This window comes from Periophthalmus magnuspinnatus, chromosome 4 (assembly GCF_009829125.3).
Source record: "Periophthalmus magnuspinnatus isolate fPerMag1 chromosome 4, fPerMag1.2.pri, whole genome shotgun sequence".
Taxonomy (NCBI): Eukaryota; Metazoa; Chordata; class Actinopteri; order Gobiiformes; family Gobiidae; genus Periophthalmus; species Periophthalmus magnuspinnatus.
Genome location: NC_047129.1, coordinates 7,349,465 through 7,374,255, shown reverse-complemented (window position 1 = coordinate 7,374,255; position 24,791 = coordinate 7,349,465). Strand labels below are relative to the sequence as shown.

Below are 24,791 nucleotides of genomic sequence, written 5' to 3'. Positions count from 1 at the left end.
GTTGTTCTGAAATGTTTAGCTATTCTATAAACGAGGTTCTTTAGGTTGTGTCAGTATAGGAGTTTAATATTTATTAGGACTCATCAGGCTACTCCCACATTACTAGGACAAATAAGTTGGGTTTATGAATATGTGTTTTTGAAGGATAGGAACAGTACTTCAGTTGGAACAATGACAAGGAGCTTGTAGTTGGTCTAAATATCTTGGTCAAGTGACTTTTCAGGTATATCAGTCGCTGCTAATGTCGTACTTCAGCCAGTGTGCCACTCCTTTAAGGCTCACTATGTACGTTTTCTGGTGAAATGTCTGCCACCACAGCATTTATTTAGTTACCATTGTTTTATTAGTGAATCTCTGAGTGATCTGACCTGTAACTTAACCTAGTGGCATCACCTGCTTCCCTTCATGGGGTTAGATATGGTTAATGTCATACTTCCGGGGAACATTCCAGGGAAAGCAATGAAACAAACAGCTGGTGGGCACTGAAACCGGAAAGTCCGCCTTTAATTTATCTAAGAATCATGAAGGCAGGTTAGTGTTACATATAATTCAATCAAACAGTGTAAACAGTAGCTGGTGTTTGAGTTTACTATTCAAGGGCTGAGTGAATATTTCTGTTTATGAATCTACAAATGAGCTCAAAGTTTAAACCACACAAGAAAATGCCATGCACAGTTTTCACTTACATAACTTAGAAGCAGTGTTTTAAAAAAAAATGTCCTTTAGTTAGCGTCCTTTACTCATTTGTATGCAGTTGTATTTTATGTCTGCTTGCTCTGATTTACTGATTTCATTCAGGTTCAGATCTGATGCAACAGATGTTAATGTGATGATTATTAGCTAATGCTTTAATGTGAGCTGAACTTAGGATCCAAATGAGGAGATAGAGAGTGAGCTGTGTGGAGTCCTCTTTTACTTCTCAAATGGAGTGTCTCATAAACGAGCCACAGTCTTTTTAATGTGTGAGGAAAACATATATTCATTAGAAGACTTATATACACAGCTTTAACTGGCCAATCACAGTCAAGCATTTTGGTAAAGGACTATCCCAGTGGTTAGAGGGCTTTTTGTAATGCATTATAGATGTTTAACAAGGATTTGAAACTTTAAGATCTGCTAAAATATCTCAAATGTTTTGCCTTAGGACACAACAACAGCCTGCATTGGTTGGGGCTGTGATCAAACCTCTGTACCAGTGAGAAATACATTAATAACATATTGACACCATTTATATGTGATATATATTATATTTGATTCTACATAATTAGTTACTGTTTTGTCTAGGATATGGTCTTATAAGGCACGTTACAATCGACCTCTTTGATAGCAGCTGATGTAAGTTATGATCGAGTTACTTCATCAAACCCACTTGTTACTCGTGACTAGTGGTGGAAGGTCACGAAGTACAAGTATAAAAGTATGTGTAATTACTCAGTCGTTCAGGCCTGAGCCATAGCAAAAGAAAATCTGTCAACTGGACAAAAAGTTGTAGGAGTGAAGACGTTTCGCTGCTCATCCAAGCCGCTTCTTCAGTTCTGGTCAGATTGTTGCTGGACACTGCCTTATATCTATCTGAACGGAGGAGCTAACTACACTTGCAGCTATTGTCTCCAGTTTCAGCTTAAACGACCCTATTCAAACTTTAACGACCATTTAAACTGTATATATATATATATATATATATATATATATATATATATATATATATATATATATATATATATATATATATATATATATATATATATATATATATATATATATATATATATATATATATATATATATATATAGATAGATAGATAGATAGATAGATAGATAGATATATAGATATATATATAGATAGATAGATATAGATATAGATATATAGATATAGATAGATAGATAGATAGATAGATAGATAGATAGATAGATATAGATAGATAGATAGATAGATATAGATATAGATATAGATATAGATATAGATATAGATATAGATATAGATAGATAGATATAAGGCAGTGTCCACCAGCATTCTGATCAGAACTGAAGAAGTGGCTTGGATGAGCAGTCAAACGTCTTCACTCCTACAACATTTTGTCCAATTGACAGATTTAATTTTGTCTTTTGCTAAAGTAGTAAAGTACTGTACTTAAGTAAAATGCTTAGGTATCTGTACATAAGTCATTTACAGCAGATACTTTTGACCTCTACTGCATTACATTTGACAGCAGTATCTGTACTTTCTACTTCACTATAATTTTGGACTGGACTGAAAATTTAAAAGTACATTTCATATTATTTAATTTTACCATGTTCGTGGTAACATTTTGACAGAGTTGTTAAGTTGAAGCTTCGGCTTTGAGCAAGCAAAAATAAATACACACAATTCACAAGAAAAATTAAGAAAACCAAAACAGGTGTCATTTATTATGTATTTTTTTAGTTCAATATAACTACATTTACGCTTTAACAAATGAACAACACTTGTGTGAAATACTTTTACTTTTCTCTCTTAAAGTAGGCTGACAGGAAGGAAGTGACAGGAAGTAGGCTGGTTGTGCTTTAAACGACTTAAATACTTGTACTTATGTAGATTTTTTCATGTGATACTTTTACTTTTACTTAAGTAGTAGCTTTTTACCTCTGTATCTGTACTTTTACTTAAATAACAATATTGAGTACTTCCTCCATCGCTGCCTGTGACTATAATGTGTTAATGTGAAATGAGCAGTTGTGCGATGCTCCGTAGTGGCGAGGACCAGGAGCAGGCTGAGGCAGTGTGAGGTGGACTGGAGCTGCTCTTCATGATTACACATTATCCTGATGGAGGAGAGGAGCAGCTAATCTAAGACAGAGCCTGATGGACAGAATACAATTATACCGAAGACCACACCTCCGTCTCTCTCTGTCTCCCTCTCTTCTACCATGCTCCTGGCACACTCCACTGTAGCTGCACATGATTTCTGGGCATTAAGCTCCTGTTGGCAGCGTCCTGTTTGTTGAGTCACACACACATCTCCCACTCGCGCCTCTTGGCATCGCCCCATTTAAGGCTGTCCAATTTACTCTTCCTTCGTTCTCCTCTCCCTCCTTCTCTCTCCTCCTCTCCTTCCAGCCCGTGTTGCCTCTGGTTCGACTTGAGCTTGTCGTCTAAATCCAGAAGTGCTAAGCCATGTTCACATCCTTTTCCTGCTGCTACTTTTAGCGCAGATTCCAGGTCAGGGGTATTTTTTTTGGATGGCACCGCTCCTATCAGTGTGTTAGGGAATTTTGTACAGCTCAAGCTTGACATGTTTTTTTATTTGAAAAATTAGCTTTTTCTATCCTTGGGGACGTTAGCTTAGATGTAGCGCTTTCAGCCACAGTCTCCGGAGAAACGACCATATGTCTGGGGCCTGGCAGTCATCTGGAGAGAAGTATTGCGGCACATTTTTCATTTTCAGTCGTACAATTTCATTCCTTGCTCATTCACAGCACAGGAAAGGGTGAGTAGTGGGCTTTTTGCTGGCGGAAAATGGACTATACTTTTCTCCTTTCCTTGATGTTACACTTGGAGAAATGTGTTTGTACTCGCCTCTTTGGCTATAGTAGACGTGCTTTACATTATTGACCTTATTATAGTGTGGCTTTCACGTATTAATTGAATGAACCTTAACAGCTCCAAAAGGATTGCACGCTGATGAAGGGAAAGAGAGAGTGCGTGATGTGCTAAGGTTTTGCCAGCCAACTTTTAAAGGAGTCCAAAGTCAGGCTTTAAACTACTCCAGTCACTCTGGGCCTGAGAAAAAAAAGACTTTTTATACTGGGCCGTGTTGAGTTTTAAGGTCTGATACTTGTATGGATGATTCTGGTTTGGTGGTTATCTGGAGTCAGGTGGACAAGTTGTTGATGTTTTCGATGTTCTTAAACAGTTTTCCATGTTGGAGCATAGATGTTACACTGTCTTTTGGATCATAGTCAGAAGTTACAAAGCGTGTGTTCCATTTGTAACTATAAGCATATCAGTGATGGTGAGGAAGAGATGAAGAGGCAGGTGGTTGTGCTGCTGAGGTACAGATGAAGCAAAAGCTGGTTGTAGCACACAGTATCAGTATGAGAGCAGAGTGTGAATAATATGACAGGAAGTAGGCTGGTTGTGCTTTGGAATTATGAGTCACGAGGTTTTGTACAAACTACATCACAATAGAAATCTCTCAGTTTCTGTTGTGTAAATTGTGTCCAAATCGTCGATATGATTAGACAATTTTCAGGAGATGTCAAGTTTTGCTCATGATTCAGAAAACTATATCCAAATAGAACTTAAACTACAGTCACATTGTGAATATTTTCTTGCTTGTTCTTGGGTTATAGTCCTTTAGTTGTTTAGTCAATTATTTGTTTTTTATAAGTCTGCTTATTATTTTATTCACATTATAAGACAACAGCAGAAAAGAGAATGGACTGTGTGAGTTGGCTGGAGTTTTGGGAGTGACAGTTTAATCTGCCTATTTCACTTGTAAATTACGAGTACTTATTTGTCCACGCAGTTAATTATACTTTAAAGTTTTTCCTGCAGGCTCATCCACAGCTCTAGTTTGTTCATGTAGAATGTGGACTGCTGGTTTGGATGGTTTTAGACTGGTCCAAGTTAACAGTCAACTTAACCAGGCCCCAGATGCAGATTGAAAGACTTCACAGCAAGACGTCCCAACACAAAAGGGTCGGGCAGGGGGGCAGAGGGGCAGAGGGGCACATGCTGGGGATTAGGCCCGGGCCGATTCAAAACTCCCTCCATTCTCTAGCGACTGGTCTTCACACAGTTTTCTCTTTTCCTTTCCCATTATATCTTCTATCCCTTTTTCTCTCTTCCCTCCCTATTTTTTCTCTCATTTTCTCTCTTTCTTTCCCTCTCTCTCTCTTTGAGCTTTATTCTACTGGATGCCGCTAACCCTCCTCTTTTCATATACACTCTCCCTCTGTCCATTTGCTGGAGCAGTGCTGCTGATAATGCCTGTAATTGGAGTGACTCACACTTTTCCAGTGTGTTTGGACCAGATAAAGAATATTGTCAGCATTTTGCCGACATGGCCTCTGCTGGCAGAATTAAATGGACTCTGTTCTCTTCTGTCTGCAGCAAATTAAAAGCCTCTCAATTCATGTGTTTTCACCCCAGGCTCATACAGGGGCCTCCTATTCACACCGAGGGACCACGACAGCAGCGCCGGCTCCTAGAGACTCCTGTAGTCTACAATGCAAAACATAAGAATAAAAAAGTTTCCCAGTAGTTTCTCAAGAAATATGTTATATAAACAAAATATCCCAATAGCAGGTTGGAGGTTAAACCCCAGCTCCGGCTCAGCCCCTGTCAGACTGTCTTTGATGGTGGTCAGAAAATCAAAGCAGCTGTTGCGAAAGGATCCATTTTGTTTCAAGTTTCAGTTTTGTACTCAACTTTTTAGTCCGCATCTAATGATTAAGTGTTTAATCAATTGCAAGCGAGGAAGAGTGTTGAGAGCGGATTGACTGAGCATTGGCAGTCCACCCCTGCTTTACTTTATGTGAATGCTAATGATATGCTAAAGTGTTTGTGAAAGCTAGGCACTGGTTTGAAAAAGGGGATCGGCTTTATATACTGATGCATTATTATTATTATTACAACTTTTTAAACTTTTGTTGTAGCACTCAGATGGTTTTATGGCGAAATATAACCACAAGGCAAGTTTATCCATATAAGTATTTAAAGAGCAATTGTATTTTTAGTATTTTTTATTTATATTTTGCAAAGTTTCTCGGTCCTGTAAAGTGTGTGTGTGTTGGACAGTAGCAGAACACAGAGCAGTGGTAGTGCTCGTGTGACAGAGGTGAGCGGGACAGTCACATTCATTATGCAGTGCGTCAACCTGCAGCTGTCTCCTGGCCTCTTTGTAGCCCTGTCCTTCCCAGTAAAAAGGAACTTGTCTGCGTTTTGTTTTTGCATGCAAATGAGTGCGCTGCTTCATTCACGCTTCAGCTCTGTGGACCTGGCTGTGAGCTTATGGAAGTCTCTGCCAGTCTACTCTTCAGAATCAAGGAGCAACAGATGGGCAAAGAAGGGATGCAAAGAAGGGCCGGAGTGTGTGGCAGAAGGACCAATCAGGAGCTTGCAGAGTCTCTCATACGGAGATGTGCTGCTGACCAGTTAACTATGTTTTCTCTGTACAAGCTCTGTCAAGAAATACTGCATTTTGTATTGTAATTTAACAAGTCAGCAGGCTTAAAAAGCTCCCACAGGTTTTTCCAAAATTACCAAAACAAGTCATCATTTGCTTTGACTGTGTATGGGAATGAGACAAACTACATTATAAATGAGGGAAGAGTGAGAACACCTTTAAGGACAACTAATGAGAAGAAAGTACACAATCAAATAGAGTTGAATCAGGACTGTAGCTCACGCATTGGTCCATGTGGTGTCCTTGCTGTAATATTGACAAGCTGTTGAACAACATACCTCTGTTACCAATGGCAACTCGTGTTATCATAAATCAGCTCATTTCTCTACCTGCTGGGACCTTGCTTGCACACAAAATATTTTGGTATGAGGTTGAATAAATTATAAATGTTACTTCTGTAAAAAAAAATATAGTTTTATTCATTTTCTTTTCTTTTTTTCTCAAGTGCAGATTTTTTATGTTGCTCCACTTGTGATTCCACTAATTTGGGTTCTAACTGAAGTACTCTCTCTCTCTCTCTCTGGCAGCTCTCCCTGGCTGGGTGTGGGTGGTAGTGTCAGGGCTGAGGCCCGGCCCTCTCCCATGCGCCCCTGTGCCCGCTCACACAGCTGGCGCCTCCACGCACCCACGCGGCGCCCACACAGCCTCCACTGACACTGTCACCGGGACTCTCCTGCAGGACCCCCCTGCAGGATCCCCCTGCAGGACCCCTACCGGAGCAGAGCCACAGGAGCTTAGCCCAGAGGGAGTCTGACCATGTCCACAGAGACTGAGCTACAACCCGCGGTCAGGCCCAGCACTCTCAGACGGGACTCCAGACGAAAAGGTATGACCTCATGTGTTCTACCCTATGTCCTGTCCCACAGTTAAACATTCCTCTAGAGCAGAGAACTCCTGCTGTTACCTGTGAACTATAATGTTGTTGTTAGAAAGTCTTCTTCAAATTTGTTAGTGAAACATGACTAAACAGGTGGAGATAAGACTGGACAAGTGGACATTTAATGAGTTGTGCTCCTAGAGCACCAGCAAACAGAGAGGTCACAGAGGTAAATTCAGCCAGGCCAGCCTGAAACTGCTTAGTCAGATGTAGACTGTGACTCCTCTGGCAGTGTTCTTGGTCACTGTTTACTGCACATAAAGTATGTGTGGTTGAAAATAATGTCCTCTGCCTTATTAAAATCTGCAGAGTTAGCATATAGATTCACCATCACATGCTTTTAGTGTATCATCAGATGGTATATTAGAAGATACACAGTAGTTTACCAAGGCTGAAAGATTCATGTATTGATCTACCATTTAAGAATCTGAAAATATCTTTGGATCTACAAAGACAACAATTACTACTTAAATAAACACTGTTATAATGCAATGTATGCATGAAGCTGCAAGAATGACCCATTCCTACACCTGCAGTATGGGTTATATATTGTCATTAAAATGTGTGTTTGCAGTCAGTATAGAATCATTCTATACATTCTGTACACTTAGTTCACATGTGCATTTTGTGTGCAGATTTGTAAAATATAAGATGATTTCTGACACAGTGTCAGACATAACTGTGCACAACTTTGTCCTTGGTGAAGATCATATTCATTTGCATTTTGCCTGGGGTCAGGCGACAGAACGCAGGCGACTGTTGTTGCTGGATAATTAACAGGTAGGGGGTTATTACATTGCTGTGGGTTGCCAGCAGACAGGTGCGGAGACAGGGAGCTGGTGTATGCAGGTGCAGAATGCTCCAGAGGCAGGTTGCTAAAGCAGGTGCAGAGCAGGCCAGGGCGTCCCAGAGCAGAGGTGATGCCAAGGGCCAAGCTGGCAGCCATAATGCAGCTGCTTGGTGCCACCTGCTCCAACGCCAACATCTAGCAATCTCCCAATAAGTGTCATGATTGATGTAGCAAGACATCCTGCCAATGCAGCGGGAATTGGCCAAACAAACAAGCCCAACAAATGGAAGTCTAAGCTGGCTTGATGAAGATTAATAGTGTTGAAATTTAAAAGGAACAGGATGCCACAAGGTATAATGATAAATATCTTTGTACTGTGCTTGCATTGCGGAAATAAAATTTACAGTATTATATCTGCTGTTGTTAGGATAGATTTTTTCTTTTTTAATTAAAGGTGTACTATGTAACTTTTCTGGTGTTTCATGTATTTAATTGTAGACCATTTCATTGCTAAAAAATACCTGTGAGCATGGCCTAGCACCATCACATAATTCTCTCCTTGGAGATAGATACATTTAATGCCATCCTGTGGAACATTCTAGGCAATCTGACACCTCCATGGAGACAAGTAGGTGGCACCAATAAAGTTACATAGGGCACCTTTAATTTTTATTCCTCCTTTCAACATAAAATTCATCATTGGACTGCTTGAAATTGTAGATAAAATCCCCACAACCCCAAACCCACCATTAGGGTCTGACAGTCTGTAGTAAACGCACAAATTCACTATCGCCTAAAGCAGGTGGCTCATTGCACACAGCAGGTTTGAGCAATGCCAAAACGTCATACACAGAATGAGCAGGGAAGCCTCAGTGCCTCTCATGTCCTATTTAGAAACTCCATTGTTCTGGTGCAAAGCTGATCATGTTCATCAGTCAGAGCTGCCCATAGACACAGGCAGAAGCAGAGGGAGAGGTGGGAGACGAGCCCAGAGCGGCGCACTGGAGAGATGGTGATGGATGGTGTGCCCAAAGCCTTCAGACCAGAGACACCACAAGAACACTGCACTAATAACCTGTGATGTCACCGCTATACCTGCTGGGAATGACCAGCTGAAGTTACAGTAGAGCCGGATTTAGAAATAGGACAAAAGACAGGAAGGTATAAGTATAAGATCTATTATGTCATGGCACATAATAGGAAGCAATCATAAACTGAAGTATAACATTAAGACCACTGGCAGGTAAGGACAGGATATCTTAGTTAATGCTGTTTCCTCATCAGCTGTTTTGTTTTGTTTCTTTTAACTAAACATAATTCAATAGCACCTTACTTACTTTTAATTTTACTAATGGCCCGCTGCTCTTACAATACTGATTCCTTTATATCCAAGTGCAGGATACAGCCAGTAGCCCCCCTCTCCTCACTGCTGCCTCACTGCTGCCCCTTTAATTGGAGACTTGCATGTGTTTTTAAATGTGAAGTCAAATGTACAGCGAGTAGCCCGGTCGAACATGTCCTCTTTCGCACTCATCTTTGTACTGATCTGGGTCATTTTTCCATTACGCAGTCTCCCAGTCTCTCTGCGGGGTGATGAAAGCCAAATGCAATCGTATACCACACACGAGCAGCTGCAGAGCTGTGGGAATAGGCTACTTTGATAATGTTCCTGTTATTTTGCCCCCCCTTGTGCCTATCCTGGCGCATACACACACCCCTGTCTGAGGCTTGCCTGATTTGAATGAAAATGGCTTTAAATGAATAGCACATCATAGTATAAATGGTTAGTGTTAGTGTCAGAATCCCTATAGTACAGCTGCCCATTCTTCCAACTCGCTTTTATTCTGAATCTGTGACTTACAAACGACCTTGACTTGGGCGATCGAGAGGCGGACTGACAGGGGAGAGAGAGTGAAGAAGACTAATGATTTGTCTTGAAGGAGCACTGTTTAATCTAGCGCCATTGTTCCCTGGCTCTGGGCAGAAGAATGTAATGAAAACCACTACGGGACGTCCCACATTTATCACATGCAACGCACGTGTCCCGATGTCAGCGCTGATCATTGGTTCAGAGGAGGCGGGATGGTTTTCTCAAGCACAATTATGTTTTCATCTCTATAATTTTCCTGTAAGAAACGATTTTATTGAATTAGAGCGACAGGTAGAGATAACCTTCAACCTTTAGCATTTGCAAGACCTGCAGTGAATAACATTAGCATTGTATGTCCTCCCTTAGTGAATAAAGCTTGTGTTATTGGCCAGATTTGACTCTTGAAGTGTGGAGTCTTTATTAATCCACACCAAATCCTGAAGATTAGAGCTGTGATTCCTCTATCCCTCCTGTCACTTCTCACCTCCATCGCTTGGGGGAAAAAGCATCCATTCTTTGGGCTTGGAAATCACATAGTAGAAGCACTCTATCCACATTGCATGGCAGATCATATTAACAACTTATTTTAAACTGATTAGAAATAGAAGTTTGTCTATAAGAATGTACTCTACAGAGCAAGAAAGGAGCCAGGGAAAGCACCCAGATCTGTAACGCCTCATTTAAAACATCTTCCCTCCACACAGCCCTGTTCACAACTTTCTGAAACCTTTTGTTATGGAACACACCTGGCTGACTGGTAGATTGCATAGGCATAGCACCTGTTAGCCGGTAGGATTTTGACCAATTATATCAGGTAACAACTGCCACTAGAGTCTATTGTGTTAGAGATTTGGGGTGTTCCTGGTCAGCAGTAGTCAGTAGGTTTCCAGAGTGTGTCTAGTGATGGACAGTGGTTAACATGCTGCTGACATGTAACAGATGCAGGGAGTGAAGGCTGTCCGTGTGGTTCTTATCAAGTGACAAGCTACAGTCACTACTTGAGCTCACGTGGTGGTGAGCTCCTTCTGATAGAAAGTGTCAGGATCTACAGTGATCACAGTTCACATATGGGGCAGCAGATGGGCATGGCACATCATTTGCACTGATATTAGAGAGGAAGTCACATGTTATGATGCATCCATTTATGTGTGTTTTTGTAAATATTTATATTGTACTTAAATGTTGCAGCAGTCAAATGTAGCTCATTTTATCATGTTGAAACTTTAGTTTACTGTTTTGGAAGATATTTTAATTATTCAGTCTTAAATATTCAATAGCCAGTAGTAACTTTTATCGTAATACATTCTCAGCATCAAAATTGCATTTGAAACCTTTGCTGACGTGAAAACTCTGAAATGATTATACCAGTTCTAACAACTTCCATAGCTGTCAACAAACCCGTGAAAGTGTCCTGATGGCTGTGAAAAATCACAGTATAGTGTCACAATGGGATTTGGCTGAGTATGTGTTTGTGTGGGAAGGGGGTATACTGCTGTGGATCTGGCAACTGCTGGCATGAAAAGAGTGGTTAAAGGTTATAGCCATGCAGCCGTTAGTGTGGTGTGCACGTGCGTGGCGTGCACGGGTGTCTGTTTAGCCTGTCTCTGGTGTGCGATTAGCAAACACATTAGCTTATGTGGTGTTGATATTATGCACACATCCAGTCTATCTGGCACAATCACCGCAGCCATTTACTCAGATATCTTTCCCTTGAGTATTCTCCAAGCACAAACAATGCTATTCAAGTGTGTGTATGTGTGTGGGGTGGTCTATGAGAGGTAATCAGATCTGTTCCCTCCAATCAGACAGAGATTGAATTGAATTGGCTGCTGTTGTCACTAGAGGCCAGTGGGTATAGGGGTGACAGAAGACAAGAATGACCTGTAATAACAGACTGTGACATAGACTTTGTGAAACTATATTTAGAGATAAGTGGCTCCTCTCTGTCCTCCCGCTATCGCTGCCCTTCCACACCATCACTTTATTTCTGGAGGATTAGGTGCTGTATCTATCCTGCTGCCTGGCATCCTTAGCCCACATCGCAGACCTTTTTTTTTTAATTACACAGTTGTGCTAAAAGATTTTAGTACCACAATGTAAAACACCTGAGCTTAAAAATGTAATATGTAACTTTTCACGTGGGGAATCTGCTAGTCTCCCATTAGGTGTTTCTTTCTTAGGGTTTCTTTGCCTGGAATGTTCCACTGTATGGCATTATATTTATCTGTCTCCATGTAAGCTCACTGTTAGAATGCTTTTGAAGCTATCATTGAGCAATAGAAACATCTGTAATTGAATGCAACAACATCTCCATGTTGGCTCCACACAAGAAAAGTTACATAGTGCACCTTTAAAGTAATGTAAAGTTAAGGTACATGTTAGTATCGAGGTTTCATAGTTTTAACAATCACATATAACTTTGGCTGTATTTGCATCAGACTTACACCAAGTGCTCTCTGTGTTTAAAGTTTTATGTTATGAGGCAAGATTTGAATAACATTTGTAATTGTTATTTTAATTAATTGTCTATTTCTAATACTGATTGTTTGTCTAATCTTTTTTTTTAATTTGCATTCACTTTGTTTAACGTGATAATTTTGCACAATTAAGTTAAATAATGTCTTCAAGCAACTCTACTGACCATTTTGACCACTCTACATTCTCTTTGTCTCTTTCTCGGGTCAGGTCAGGACATGGAGAGGATGCAGTCACCTGACCTTCAATCCGGAGCTTGTATTTGCTCTCTTAAGTCCTCTGTGTCTGTGGAGCTGCTCTCTGATCTCTCTGTGTGCTCAGCTTTCGTCCTCAACTCCAGTTTGTGCCGTTTTCTCCCACCTCACCGCTAAATACAGTCTCCATAGCAACAGTTTGGTCCCTGCTCATAATTTGCACAAAAGGAAAATGTCCCAATGTCACACAAAGCAGTAATAGAGGCCCACGCATTCACCCTGCTGTGCAGCTGAAGGACTTGCCTCCGAAAGGGCAGTTCTTATTTGTTTGATGTTGACAGGCTGCTGTTTGCTATTTCCAACACGCGCTAAAGTGTCTATTTTCCATATGGGAGACGCAGGCGCTCACTGACAGATGATGTGAAAATTAAAAGGTCAGTGGTTTTCACAAAAGAAACTAAAGAAAAAATAAGTTTTGTGCGTTTGTTTTGTTCACAGATATTAGTCTACATCAAAAGAGTGGTGCATCTATGAAGCATCTATTGTAAAATCTATGCCAAATATGAACATACATGTAGGAGGCAGGAGATCTGTCATCCCCAGAAGAGAACGCTATTAATGTTGTGTTTTCTGAATGTAATGTTTTGTATACCTCAGTGGTCACAGACTATAGTTCTGCCACACACAAAGCTGAACCAGAACAACAACTTTGTAATTATGTCTGATACTCATATAAAAAGAAATGTGACCTGAGTGGCACTATTGATTAAATTCTGTGAAAGTTCATAATGAAGGAAATTGTGTTATACCTGAATATTACATTTAATCAGAAATTAATAATAGATATGAAAATTTGGTTTCCTGCTCATGCGCATCTTATTAGAAAGATATCAGGTCAAGGTCATTGCAGCAAATTTATTAGCCCATATTCTAAAGTCCATGTAATTCTACGCATATGACACAATTCACTGTTGATGTACACATAGACTGACCAAGCTGGCCCGAGCACGAGGTCCATAAAGAACATATAAGAAAGACTCACCTGTTTCTCACGTCTGAAGTGACCTGCCTCATTGCACAGCTTGCAACTGCTATTGCTTTGTGGGAATGTTCCACAGTATGGCATAAGTCTAATCTAGGCCACCCTATAGCAACAAATTGAATAAATAAAAGATAGACAAGAAGTAGAAGTGACACCTTCTTGGCAAATCGGTAACATCTTCATGGAGACAAGCGGGTGGTGGACCTCCATGAGAAAAGTTACATAGTGCATCTTTAAAGCCTGTTAAGGTCAAAACTAAGTCTTGAGACCACAACATGTTTTATGTATTTCTTGTTGTGTTTAGTTTGAGTTATTTTTGAAGTGGTGAGTGTGTGAATGACAGAGATGAGAGTCCACAGACAGATGGCATAGCTTGTAGTTCCTCCTCTTGTCGTATGTTGTCTCCAGTTTCACCTCTGTTCCTGGAGCCCAGCTGAGCCAGCCCTGAGAAAAGGTTCATTACAGCAGATGAGAGCCAGGAGCTCCATGTTTTGGCACACGTCAGATAGCAGCCTTTGTTGTGGCATGTTCACCGTTACTTGAAAGACCTGGCGGCGTCTTGTGAGGACTTACCTGTGTTTGCTAATGTTTTGACACTTATTTCTTCACAGTCGCATGCCTTAGGAAGCTAATCGTCACTCAGATGTCTCCAAAGAACAATGTACTTTCAGTGAAGAGACTAGGAGCAGAATTGGAAAGAGGCAATTTCACTTTGTAGTATAAGCATTCATGCTAGTACAAGGTGTTGAGGAAGTTTGGAGTGTGAGCAGTTATTTATAGCTACATATAGCTTAAACTAGGGATGCAGCACTCCTAGCACTTAAATCCAGCTCTGGTCAGCCTACGATATGGTATTGTTATGCATGGACTCACACATTGTCTCTGTTCTTCACATTCCTTACCTTATAGTTGCTTGTACAGTGTATATTTTTTCAGAGTGAATGACCACATTGTCCAAAGGAATCATTTGCAGCTGATCCTCTTCCTGTTGTTTTATTGGGTTGAGTTCAGAGCTTTTGTCTAAAAAACAGGTTTATTTCCAACCCAGTGTTATTACATTTTTCAGTACTAGATGGATTTGTGTAAAGTGGTTTGAATCTAGCTCTTGGCATAAACTTTTTGGTAGAGCGATCAGGCACGTGCCCCCAGGTTGGCAGTATGATTTCAGCTCCCACAGATGATACTGCCCTTGGGCAAGTCACTTAACCTGCTTTGCCCCTGTTGTCTGCATACAGTGGTGTGTGAATGTGTGTGTGACTGGATGAGCGGTTCCTTGACATAAAGAGTTTTGAGTGCCTTGCAGGTGGAAAAGTGCTATAAATTTGACCATTGTTTTTCTTTTGTGTGTGTGTGTGTGTATTTACACATGATATTTTTTCATAGTGAGATTGTGTAACAGTTACAAAAGGTAATGTCAATCAAGTCATATACTTTTGGTGTATGAATATGTGCATTTCTGTTAGACCTTGACTGTAGTAAATGTATTATGAATAGGTATTGTTGCTGCGCCAAACTCCAAGCTCCGAGCTAACTGACGGAGCAGTCTGAGGGGAGGATCTTCAGTGTTGCATGACAGGATGCTAGGGGCTTGTTTGCACTGGTCCTCTCTCTGATGCCCTGTCAGAGCCCATGCACATTACACATGCTACATACAGCACTCACTAACGTCCGTGCAGCTAGGGGCTGCATTCCCCTTTGTTAGTGAGACCAATTAGTTTGTAATTAAAGCCAGGGCAAGAAATGTGCTTTACCGCCCAGCATCCAGAGAGGTGGGGTTCTGTGTGTGAAGCGACAGGACACAGTGAATCGTCTGCTGTGTTTGGATGGGCCTCATGCTACCACTGCTACTGTTGAGTTATTATTAAGAGAGCCCCCAAAGAAAAGATGAGATGAAATGAGAGGGTAGAGGACATGATTAAATGGCTTCAGCTCTAAAGAACATACTGTGGGCTTTGTGTGAGTAAATTAAATTCATTTTGTCCAACCACCGCACGCTGCGTCATCCAGGGTCCATTTGGAGTGGCTGCTAATCAACACAGAGCTGCATTTACAGGTAATTGTAGCTCATTGTGACCACTGCTTTTGGCACATATCATAGTGCATCTCATTACAGTAACACTATAAACAAAGGCAGGCTCTGAAAATGCTTTTGTGGCTGAGTGTGGCTGAGTGTGACAAGCTTAAAAGCACAGGGCAGTGAGGCCTTTCTCTGTTTGTTTTGTACAATCTATTTGATACAGAGCTGCGTATTTGGGCAAAATATCACAAAGCTTTTGTGAAATCAGAACAAAATAACATCTACAATTGCGCTACCTGAAAATTCATTTTCTCGGGTGGCGGGTCGTACTATAGTTTATCAAAGGCCATGCTGAGAAAATGTAATTTTAAAATATTTTTACATTACATCAAATAGATTGCAAAGGTTTTAAGTTTTATTCTTGAGTTACCGCTATCTTAATGTCCAATAAGTCATAAGCCATTCATGGTGAAGCATCTGAAGTTTGGCCCTTAACCAAAAGGCTGTTACTACCAACTTCTAGTGTTTGATACTACTAATATTTAATTGTTCAGTTGTTGTATATAGTGTTTTGCATCATTGTTTAAGTGGCTGGTCTCAGGACAGCTGCAGCTAAAGAAGTGATTCACAAACATGGCGGTGGAACAGCCTCCCTCTGCCTGTCAGATCCTCTTATTCTTAAGTTTAAGACTAGACTGAAAACCCACCTCTTCCCCCTGGGATTTAGTACTAGCTAGACTGGATATCTTGGTGTTTTATTATTCTTTTCCTATGTATTGTGTTATCTGTATACTTGTTTTTTGTAGATTATGTGAAGCACTTTGGGCAGCTGAAGTTGTTAAATAAACTTGAATTGAATTGAACATGGAGACAATAATAAAGCAACACTGACAAAAATCCCTGTTTATGACAGATGATTTTATGATGAATATTATTCTGTTAGGTTTTATTTCCACAAAGTGTTTCATCTGCACAGAAATATCACTGACATTTTATCCTCTGCCATTTTCAGCCTGTATTTCTCAACATCCAATATCCTTCTCCTATTCCAATCAGTGTGTTTCCCTCTCCCAGAATCCCCTATGACCGGGCTGAAGGAGCAGCCCACAGACCTGTGTGTGTGTGTGCATGTGTGTCCTCAGGCTCTGCACTGTCCTCTCTGGAAGAAAACACACGGCAAATTAGAGCTGAGAAATACACCAGGGACAGATGCCAGCTATTGCCCATTAGGTCCCCACCCTCCAACCAAATACAAACAATATGTAAGGTCACTTTGACAAACTCAGAACTTTAAACCTCAAGTAAGTGCCAAAGACAAGGCCACACACAACTTCCTTTTTTCTCCCTTTGATCAGGAACAAGAAACATCCCCAAACACAAACTAAAGGACAATAGGTCTGAATGCAAGCCTACTTAAGAATCATGTTCTCCTTTCATAAAAGCACTTTAGATATAGCATAGTAAAAGAAAGGCACAAAATTGTTAATATATAAAAGGAGAACCCCCTTAAAAACAAGATGGTTGATCTCAAGATACAGGTTTTCTTAATTTCAGACATAGGTTTTATATCTTCAAAACAATGTGTCTTAGAAATACCTTTAACCCTTGAAATTTTGGCATGAAATTTGTCAATACAAATGAAATCAGGAGCACTTCTGCTGGTCTTCCTCCTCCTCGCCTGGCCGATTTTTCTTGTTTTGTCTGATTTTTCCTGTTGTTTTGTTTTTGTGTGTAGGCAGCACGGTGGCTGAGTGGCAACACTCATGCCTCACAGCAAGAGGGTTTGGTTCGATCCCCGGGTCGCCCAGGCCTTTCTGTGTGGAGTTTTTCATGTTTCTCCTCGTGTCTGGATGGGTTTCCTCCGGGTACTCCGGTTTCCCCCATCAACCAAAACATGAACGCCCTTCGAGACAACTGTTGTTGTGATTTTGGGCGTTACAAAAATAAATGAATTGAATTGAATTAGTGCATCGAAAAGGAAGGATACTACATGATGCAATGGGTCCTAGTGCCAATAATTAAACTACAAGATGAAGGTTTCAGCATTTGAGACTCTCAAGTGCAAGATAATTATCACTGAAAGTGTTTGCGATAATGAAACAAATATCAAGAACAGGTACATTTGTGACGGATAGATATTTTGACTTGCTTAAAAGATCAAAACACTAGCATAATATAGATTCTGTCTTACAGTCTCTCAGGCTTCACTTTAACATGACACAAGTGCATGATCATTGTCTTAACAGTGAATAATATAATAATGGGACATTAGTTTTATACCACCACAATACAGCTTCAACAATAGATTTACCTCATTATATTTGTGTTGCGGGGTACAAAAGAAGCGTCCCTGTTCAGACTTGAAACATCTGCGCTCACATAGGCAATACATTCATTTCTTTGACGAGAGTGGCAACAGTTACTTTATCATCTCATTTTACACTTGGCGTTTGTCTCCGCCAGCCACTGCGATGTTTATGGAGTATGCGTGGATGCGTATACTTAGTGAAGTGCAAGCGGGGTGTGTTGCCAAATCTGTCTGCCACAATTAAGCATGGCGCTGAAGGGGGAAACTTGTTGTTTTCTTGGCACGCGTTCGCTTGTGGTTTTAACCGTGAGTGTTGCTATGATTGAGTGCTTCATCTGAACAAGTCTTGGAGAGGTAAGGTGGAAAAAGCCACGCAGTTTTTCGCTCGCCGGCAGGATTTAGAGGCCGGATTAATTGAAGAGAGTTACTGCTACTGTAGGTTCCCTCATGTGCTGTTGAATTTGGGTTGTGGATCAAACTCGGCTGCAGTTAGGAGCCCCCGCGGAGCAGTGGAGACTACAAGGCCGTCGGAAAATATGTCTAAAGTAAAGTGCTAAGCCAGAGATATAGCACTATTACCATCAGCTTTTGTAATGATAACAGTCCAGTGCCACATTAAGGAAAATGAGGTGGACTGCTGCAGACACAGGTGCGCGGGCTAACTCGCTCCTGCACAGTGGCTCTATACTAATCTCATGCTCCCAACTGCCCAATCAAACTAATGAACTGGACTCTTATGCATTATTGACCACACACATAAAGGTCTGGGCATCAGTGAGAGAGGGAAGAAACTCCGCAAGATGTTATTATAACTTTTGCAGGCAATAATTCTCACAATAAATGTAATATAATTCCTTTCATAAATGCATGAATGAAAAAAACAATAAAAAAAATCATGTTTTCTTTTTAAAAATAGACCTAATAGTCTCCCATTACAGTCATGTTTTTCACCAGTTGCAAGCTATTATTGTGCTATATTTGGGTCCACTTATATTGTCTGGTTATGAAACACATTAACAGCAGCAATGTGAACAAGAAAACACTGGTGCAACATTATACAACAGGGTTAGAAATTGCCAGTGTCTTAATGCAATTGGATTGGGCATAATTACAGTGATTCCAATATACATTTGGTTTGTTAACAGAATAGATTAGATTCAGTTTATGGCCTACAGGTGATGCAAGTGTGTCTCTGAGTTTTATGTGATGATAAAATGTCACTTTATACCTCACTGTACATTTGAGTTGTTTATTTAGGGGCTGAATCAACAAAGATACATGCATACAAATACGGTTGAAGAAAGCCAGAGACGACCTCAAATCAAAGGATACAAGATAACTTCAACTACTCTGCCATCTTGCACAAGATAACATGAATTCGTTGGCCATTTGGGCAAACAATCTTGTAACGAAACATAAAATGAGCCAGACCAATACGGATGCATGTACATTCATATTTACATAAGTATAACTGTGTTGTGTTGTGCCTTGTTGTGCATAGGCATTTCAACCCTGAGTTTTTGAGCAAACCCGCAATGTAAACTTCTGCAGCTCCCTCATGTATAATCCTTTTTTTGGCATTCTACCATGTCAGTGATTATTCTTCACTTGCCTCTACTGTTTACTTTTTGCAATCTTTTAATAAATCCAGTGTGTTTTACTGCACTTCTAAACTCGAGACAAACTGTGCTACCCTCGAAATATCACCTCGCTCCCTAGACAATGCTTTTTGCTCTCCTCGTTTGATAAAAATCCACACTATAAGTCAGGCACAATAAAGTGTACAATCATCTGGCATTCTCTGTTATGTGAAATACACTGGAACTATGCACCAACGCAGTCCAACAGCTGACAGTATAGATACAGGTCTAGATTAGCATTGCCTGTACTATCACTGTGGGTTTCTCTAGGGTGCCCTGTTCACCTGCTGTACTTGTAGCTGCGAACTGTATGTGTGTATGGAGTTTGTGTCCGTCATAATGCTCTAATCCTGAGTGACTTTTATCCAATAGAGACTGCGTATATGTCCTCCCCTCCCTCTTTGCTTGTTGCTTCAGACAGACAGCCTCACCAGCACTGCATGCCAAATACTGTCTCACCCACTCACACATACGCATAGAGATAAGCTAAAATGGAGTGCTTTTAACTATCGGGCCACGTAAGACTTACAAAGCAGATTTCCGGTGTAATCGGGTGTGGTGCGAGATGGGAGCTGAACTCGTTTCTGTAGTTCACTTGGGGGTCAATGACAGATGTAATAGTAGTAGTGTAGTGCATTGATTGCTTATCCAACGGGACAACAAGGTACCTGCGCAGTTTACCATAAATACGACTCCTTAACAAGACGTCTACAGAGTAACACCATGCAAGCTAATAATTTCAAATGTTTTAGCACGTGCCATCGCAAAAGGTTCTCATCCAAGGTCAACAAATATGAGTATAGACCCCAAAGACGGCGTTGCAGGGCCCAGTGCTGAAGATGCAAGATAATTTCAAGGATTAATTTGAAATGGTATTTTTGATGGAATCAGGTCGAAGACAATGAACTCACTGAACCCGTTTTTAATGTTTTGAGACTCTAAATTATAACTTGCACCAGTGTAATTTTGCAGTAAGGCTCCCAGATTTGTTCACATGGTTGTTTTGAGAGTCTCAGCGTGAAAAGATTGGGAACCCCTGCTGTACACCAACCATATATCTCTTTTGATAGATTATCCCAAACAATGCTTACTGCTTATAATGGTGTAGTTAGCTGGATAAAAGCATGTGCGCGCCGCTGTGTTTCTATATGTTTAGAAGAGAGATGGTTTCTTTCAGCGGACTGAGGATTCTTTCATTAGTTGTGTTTCAATCTCAGCAGGGTTGTGACAATATCACACATTTAATTTGCCGCCCCCCGCTGACCTACTCCGGAACTGCGCCTGCCTTATACACACTGTCACTGGGTGGGCTTTCACTGAACATTCTTTCCAAGGTAATCATATGAAGCACTCAGGGCACTCTGTTTTAGCCTCTTGCCCTTGGTCTATGTGCTCGTACTTACTGCTTTCTCTCCACTTTACCCATAGCGGTGGTAATGGTGATGGATGCAGATGGCCAGAGTGAGTCTTAAATGTCAAACTTAAATGGAAAGTGCTGTTCCGTTGAGACAATATCAGCTGGACACTTGCTTACTACTTAACACTCAAGGATATAACACGAAATGGCCCTGTGCTGTTACACTCAGCTATAAAACCTTGAATATTGCAGTAGTGTATTGGAAGACAGCTGGACTACTTTATGTCATGCTTCTGTGGCAGGGTTTGTATTGATACACTTTGGTATTGATTGGACTTAAGAGGGCTAGTGTCCTTGAGTACCTAAAAGAACTTTCAACATATCCACTCTTGTAACAATACTATAGAGAAATCCTGCAAATGTACCTTTTAATATAAGCAATGAAAGTTTAAAACATCAATAATAAGAAATATAAGTCCTGTTTTATTTTTTCTACAGAGGGATATTAGTCTGTTCACCACCGCGAGCCAGATTCAGACAATACTGTGCAATGAGGTTTATTTATTTCAGTGACACGTGCGAAAAAATGAGCTCATCGGTCACCCATCATTTAACAAAACAAACTTCTTCCACCTGAGTTAAACAGAGATTAGTGCTTCGCTCATTCATTCCACCGAAATGCATGATGTTTTTCAGTCCCCCTTTGATTTATTAACTTTTTCCTCATAAGCAGCCGTTATTGTTGTATTTCCGGGTGGAGCATTCATCTTCCTGACTGGATAACCCACCTGTCAATCATTCGTGAAGCAAATATAAATTGTCTGTTAATTAAACTTGTAGCTGTAGTGTTCTTGGTTAAATATGTTTCTTCCCACTTAGCAGATCTGGTGTTTCAAGTCCTTGCATACAAACTGGTATTATTTTTTCCCCCCATAGTACGTACATGCCTATTCTTCATATATCCTTCATGAGATTGCTTAGTTTATTGAAACGAAAGTCCTATTTAAATATGATAGAAGACTGTGCACATCCCCTGGTGATATAATCATTTAGTGTTCTCCCAGCCCCGGTGAGACGTGACACAGTGCGGCTGCTGCTGCTGCGCTCCAAAATAAGGACAGATGTTGCATAGCGTTTTGTCTCCATAGACTTTGAAGCAGACACTTCAGATTTGTGGGATTGTGTTGGAGCCGTGTGCCGGGTGATTCATCCCAAACATGAGCGCGTGTGGAGGTGGTGCTTTTAGTCAATGGGAACAGTTTGTTTATACACTGGAAAATGATTTTATTTGCACTAAGTAACCCGCAGTGAACTTTTAACCCTGTGCTTCCAGCTAAATGTTAACAATTGGATGCAAGGAGGGTGATGTGTGAGTGTTTTTTGCACTGGTTGCATCTGGGATGGACCAGTTGACCATTGGTTGATGGGTGAAAGCTCTAACCACTACTTCAGTCCTTTCTTTCACGGTCATTCAGTTGTGCATAGACCTGCTCCTAAGTGTCCCGTGCTCCCTCAGGTAAATGAGGTCGGAGGCAGCATTAATGCACAATGAGAGAGCTCACACCTGATGCTAGCCACTCACGGCCCATCTGAGAACCAGCCTGATGTGTTCCCTTTATAGCCCTATATCCCTCATGGCGATGGTCAAGCCAGAGGTGTCCCATGGTTTGTGCCAGTATGTCAGTAAAGTCCAGTGGAATCCTTGGAAATTTCTTTTGTATTCTGTAACTGAAGGATTTTATAAATGATAATTAAATAACCAAACTACAAAGCAAAATGTAAATATGTACATAGTGGTTGTGTTTATATTTTTAGTGCTCCTATGTAGTGTTGTGTTTTTACATTTGAAGAGAGAAGCAGCTCCATCCCATAATATTGCATTGTTAATTATCTAGAAAATGTACAACACTTTTTATTACAAAGCCATATGAAATGCTGTGAAATGTCCCTCAGCCACACTTTGAACATCTGGGTTAGCCTCATGATTGTGGTTTATGTTCAGTTGATTAAAATAATGGTTTTAAAATAAGGTTTAATCTGTTGAAAACACTTGTTTTTGTCTGACAAGAGGGTTGTTTGCCTGCACCAAGAGTAATTTTAGTTCAGTTTTAGTCTGTTTATGTGGAAGATCTGGACAAAAAACAATTTAATACCATATTTATAACATGGCGTATGTCTCGCAATGACTCAGTGCTCGAAAGATTGTATGTGAATGGAGGGATGTGATAGAAAAGAGGAGGAGGAGTGAGACCTCTCCATCATTGTGCATATGACCTTCCAAGAGTCATGCTGCTGTAGAGTACAAAACTAATGCCTCGATATATTATCAGAATATGCTGCATAATCAGTACACCGCCCCTTTCACCATCACTCTTGGAGACACGCACGGGTTTATAGGCCCTTTAAAGTTCAGTACAATCATATAATGTAATCCTGAAAATATCCAGTCTACTCATGAAAGTATATTATATTAATGAATTTAGTCTCCTCGCATCTGCAGATTTTTACCTGATGAGGCTTTTACCATTTCCGAAAGGCTCATCTTTAAAAATAAATTTTCCTAGTTTAAAGGTACACTGTGCAACTTTTCAGGTGAGGGATCTGCCACCTGAAGTTTGGCGATGTCTTGTCTCCATGGATCTGACCTTAACTTAGCCTTCTGCAGTCATTAGCTTGTCTCCATAGAAATCGATACGTTTAATACCATAATCAGATGACAGAACCTCCACCAGAAAAGTTACATAGTGAAGTACATTTTGAGAGGTGTGTATTTCCTTTAGACAATAATTCTTAAACTATGATATCTAATGAAACCAAAAAGAAAGCAGAAACTAATATATAGATGTGTTTGTTTAGCATTTTTTGTGTTTTTCTATTTATTTGGAGTTTTGGTACCACTTACAAGGTTTTCATTAACAAACACGAGGTGTTTATTAAAATATTAAAGTTCTCCTGCAGTATCTTGCTTCATGTAAGACTGCAGAACAGAAACAATAAAACATTTAAAATATATCCAGCCTTACATTATTCCTCCTCTCTCTGTACTGTTATATATAAATAGTAGCTGCAGTAGATAACACAGACACTTCCTGGATGAGAGCAAGGTCAACACGTGTGTGCCATCCCTGACAACCACTAATGCCTGCTCCACAATGTCTGCAATCTCCACTCACAATAGAGCAAGAGCACTGTGCAAGACGGAGGAGATAAGAGCCAAATGTCACCGCGTTATTTTAGAGGAGACATGTCCAGGGAAGGGGACTTCACAGCCTCAAGTCTAATCCTGCAAAACTCCATTGATTGCCTTGTCCGAGTGCATTGACCACGCCATTCATATGATGCCAGAGTTCGATGGCGGCATGTTTCCGGTCCCGTAGAGGTGCATAACAAGATGTAGCCGGCATTTTCAGCTTTGACCTATGCTTTTTCTTAAGATTATTGTTGTGAGCAGAGTGATTGATGACTCGCAACAAGTGTGGAGAAGAGGTGAAGAGGCGCACGCGGGCGAGTAACTGCAAAAAGGAACATAAACACAATCAGCACAATCAAAATCATTATTTCGATGGTTGCAATTACCAAATGTGTGCTGTATATTAAACACCCATTACAAATCTTATCACTGTTGTATAAGTTATAGAAATAGATAGCTTCAGTTAGTAGACTTACTGGTAGTATGAATTTGCTGATTTAGGTAGCAACAAGGAAAGGAAAGGTGAACTATGTGACTTTTTGGAGGAGGATCCCCCTTCTTCTGGTTTCCATGGTGATGTTATTGTTTTGTCTAGAATATGCCGCAGTATGACATTGAACATATATACCTCTACAAAGAGACAAGCAGGTAGTACAACCAGGCCAAGATATGGGTTAGATCTATGTTCAGGCATCCCTGGTCACAGTATGAATTCATGTTTTCTAGGTATTTTTGAACAAATAAAAACACCTGTAAGAATAAATGCAAGATGGCCGACCCTCCACTAAAAATGTATATAGTTTATCTTTAAATAAGTACTTTTTAATGTTATATAAAGTTATAGTTATAGTTAGTACAATG

At 40.4% G+C, this 24,791-nt stretch overlaps 1 protein-coding gene across 2 annotated transcripts in view; it reads left to right on the top strand.

Annotated features, from left to right (window-relative positions):
• Positions 1-24,791, top strand: part of dab1a (DAB adaptor protein 1a) — a 63,808-nt gene that overhangs the window by 230 nt on the left and 38,787 nt on the right. For both annotated transcript variants that reach the window (XM_055221052.1, XM_055221051.1), the window contains exon 2: positions 6,698-6,996. In XM_055221052.1, the coding sequence (XP_055077027.1) occupies positions 6,927-6,996 (70 nt within the window). In that variant the 5' untranslated portion in view covers positions 6,698-6,926. The remainder of the gene's footprint in view (positions 1-6,697; positions 6,997-24,791) is intronic.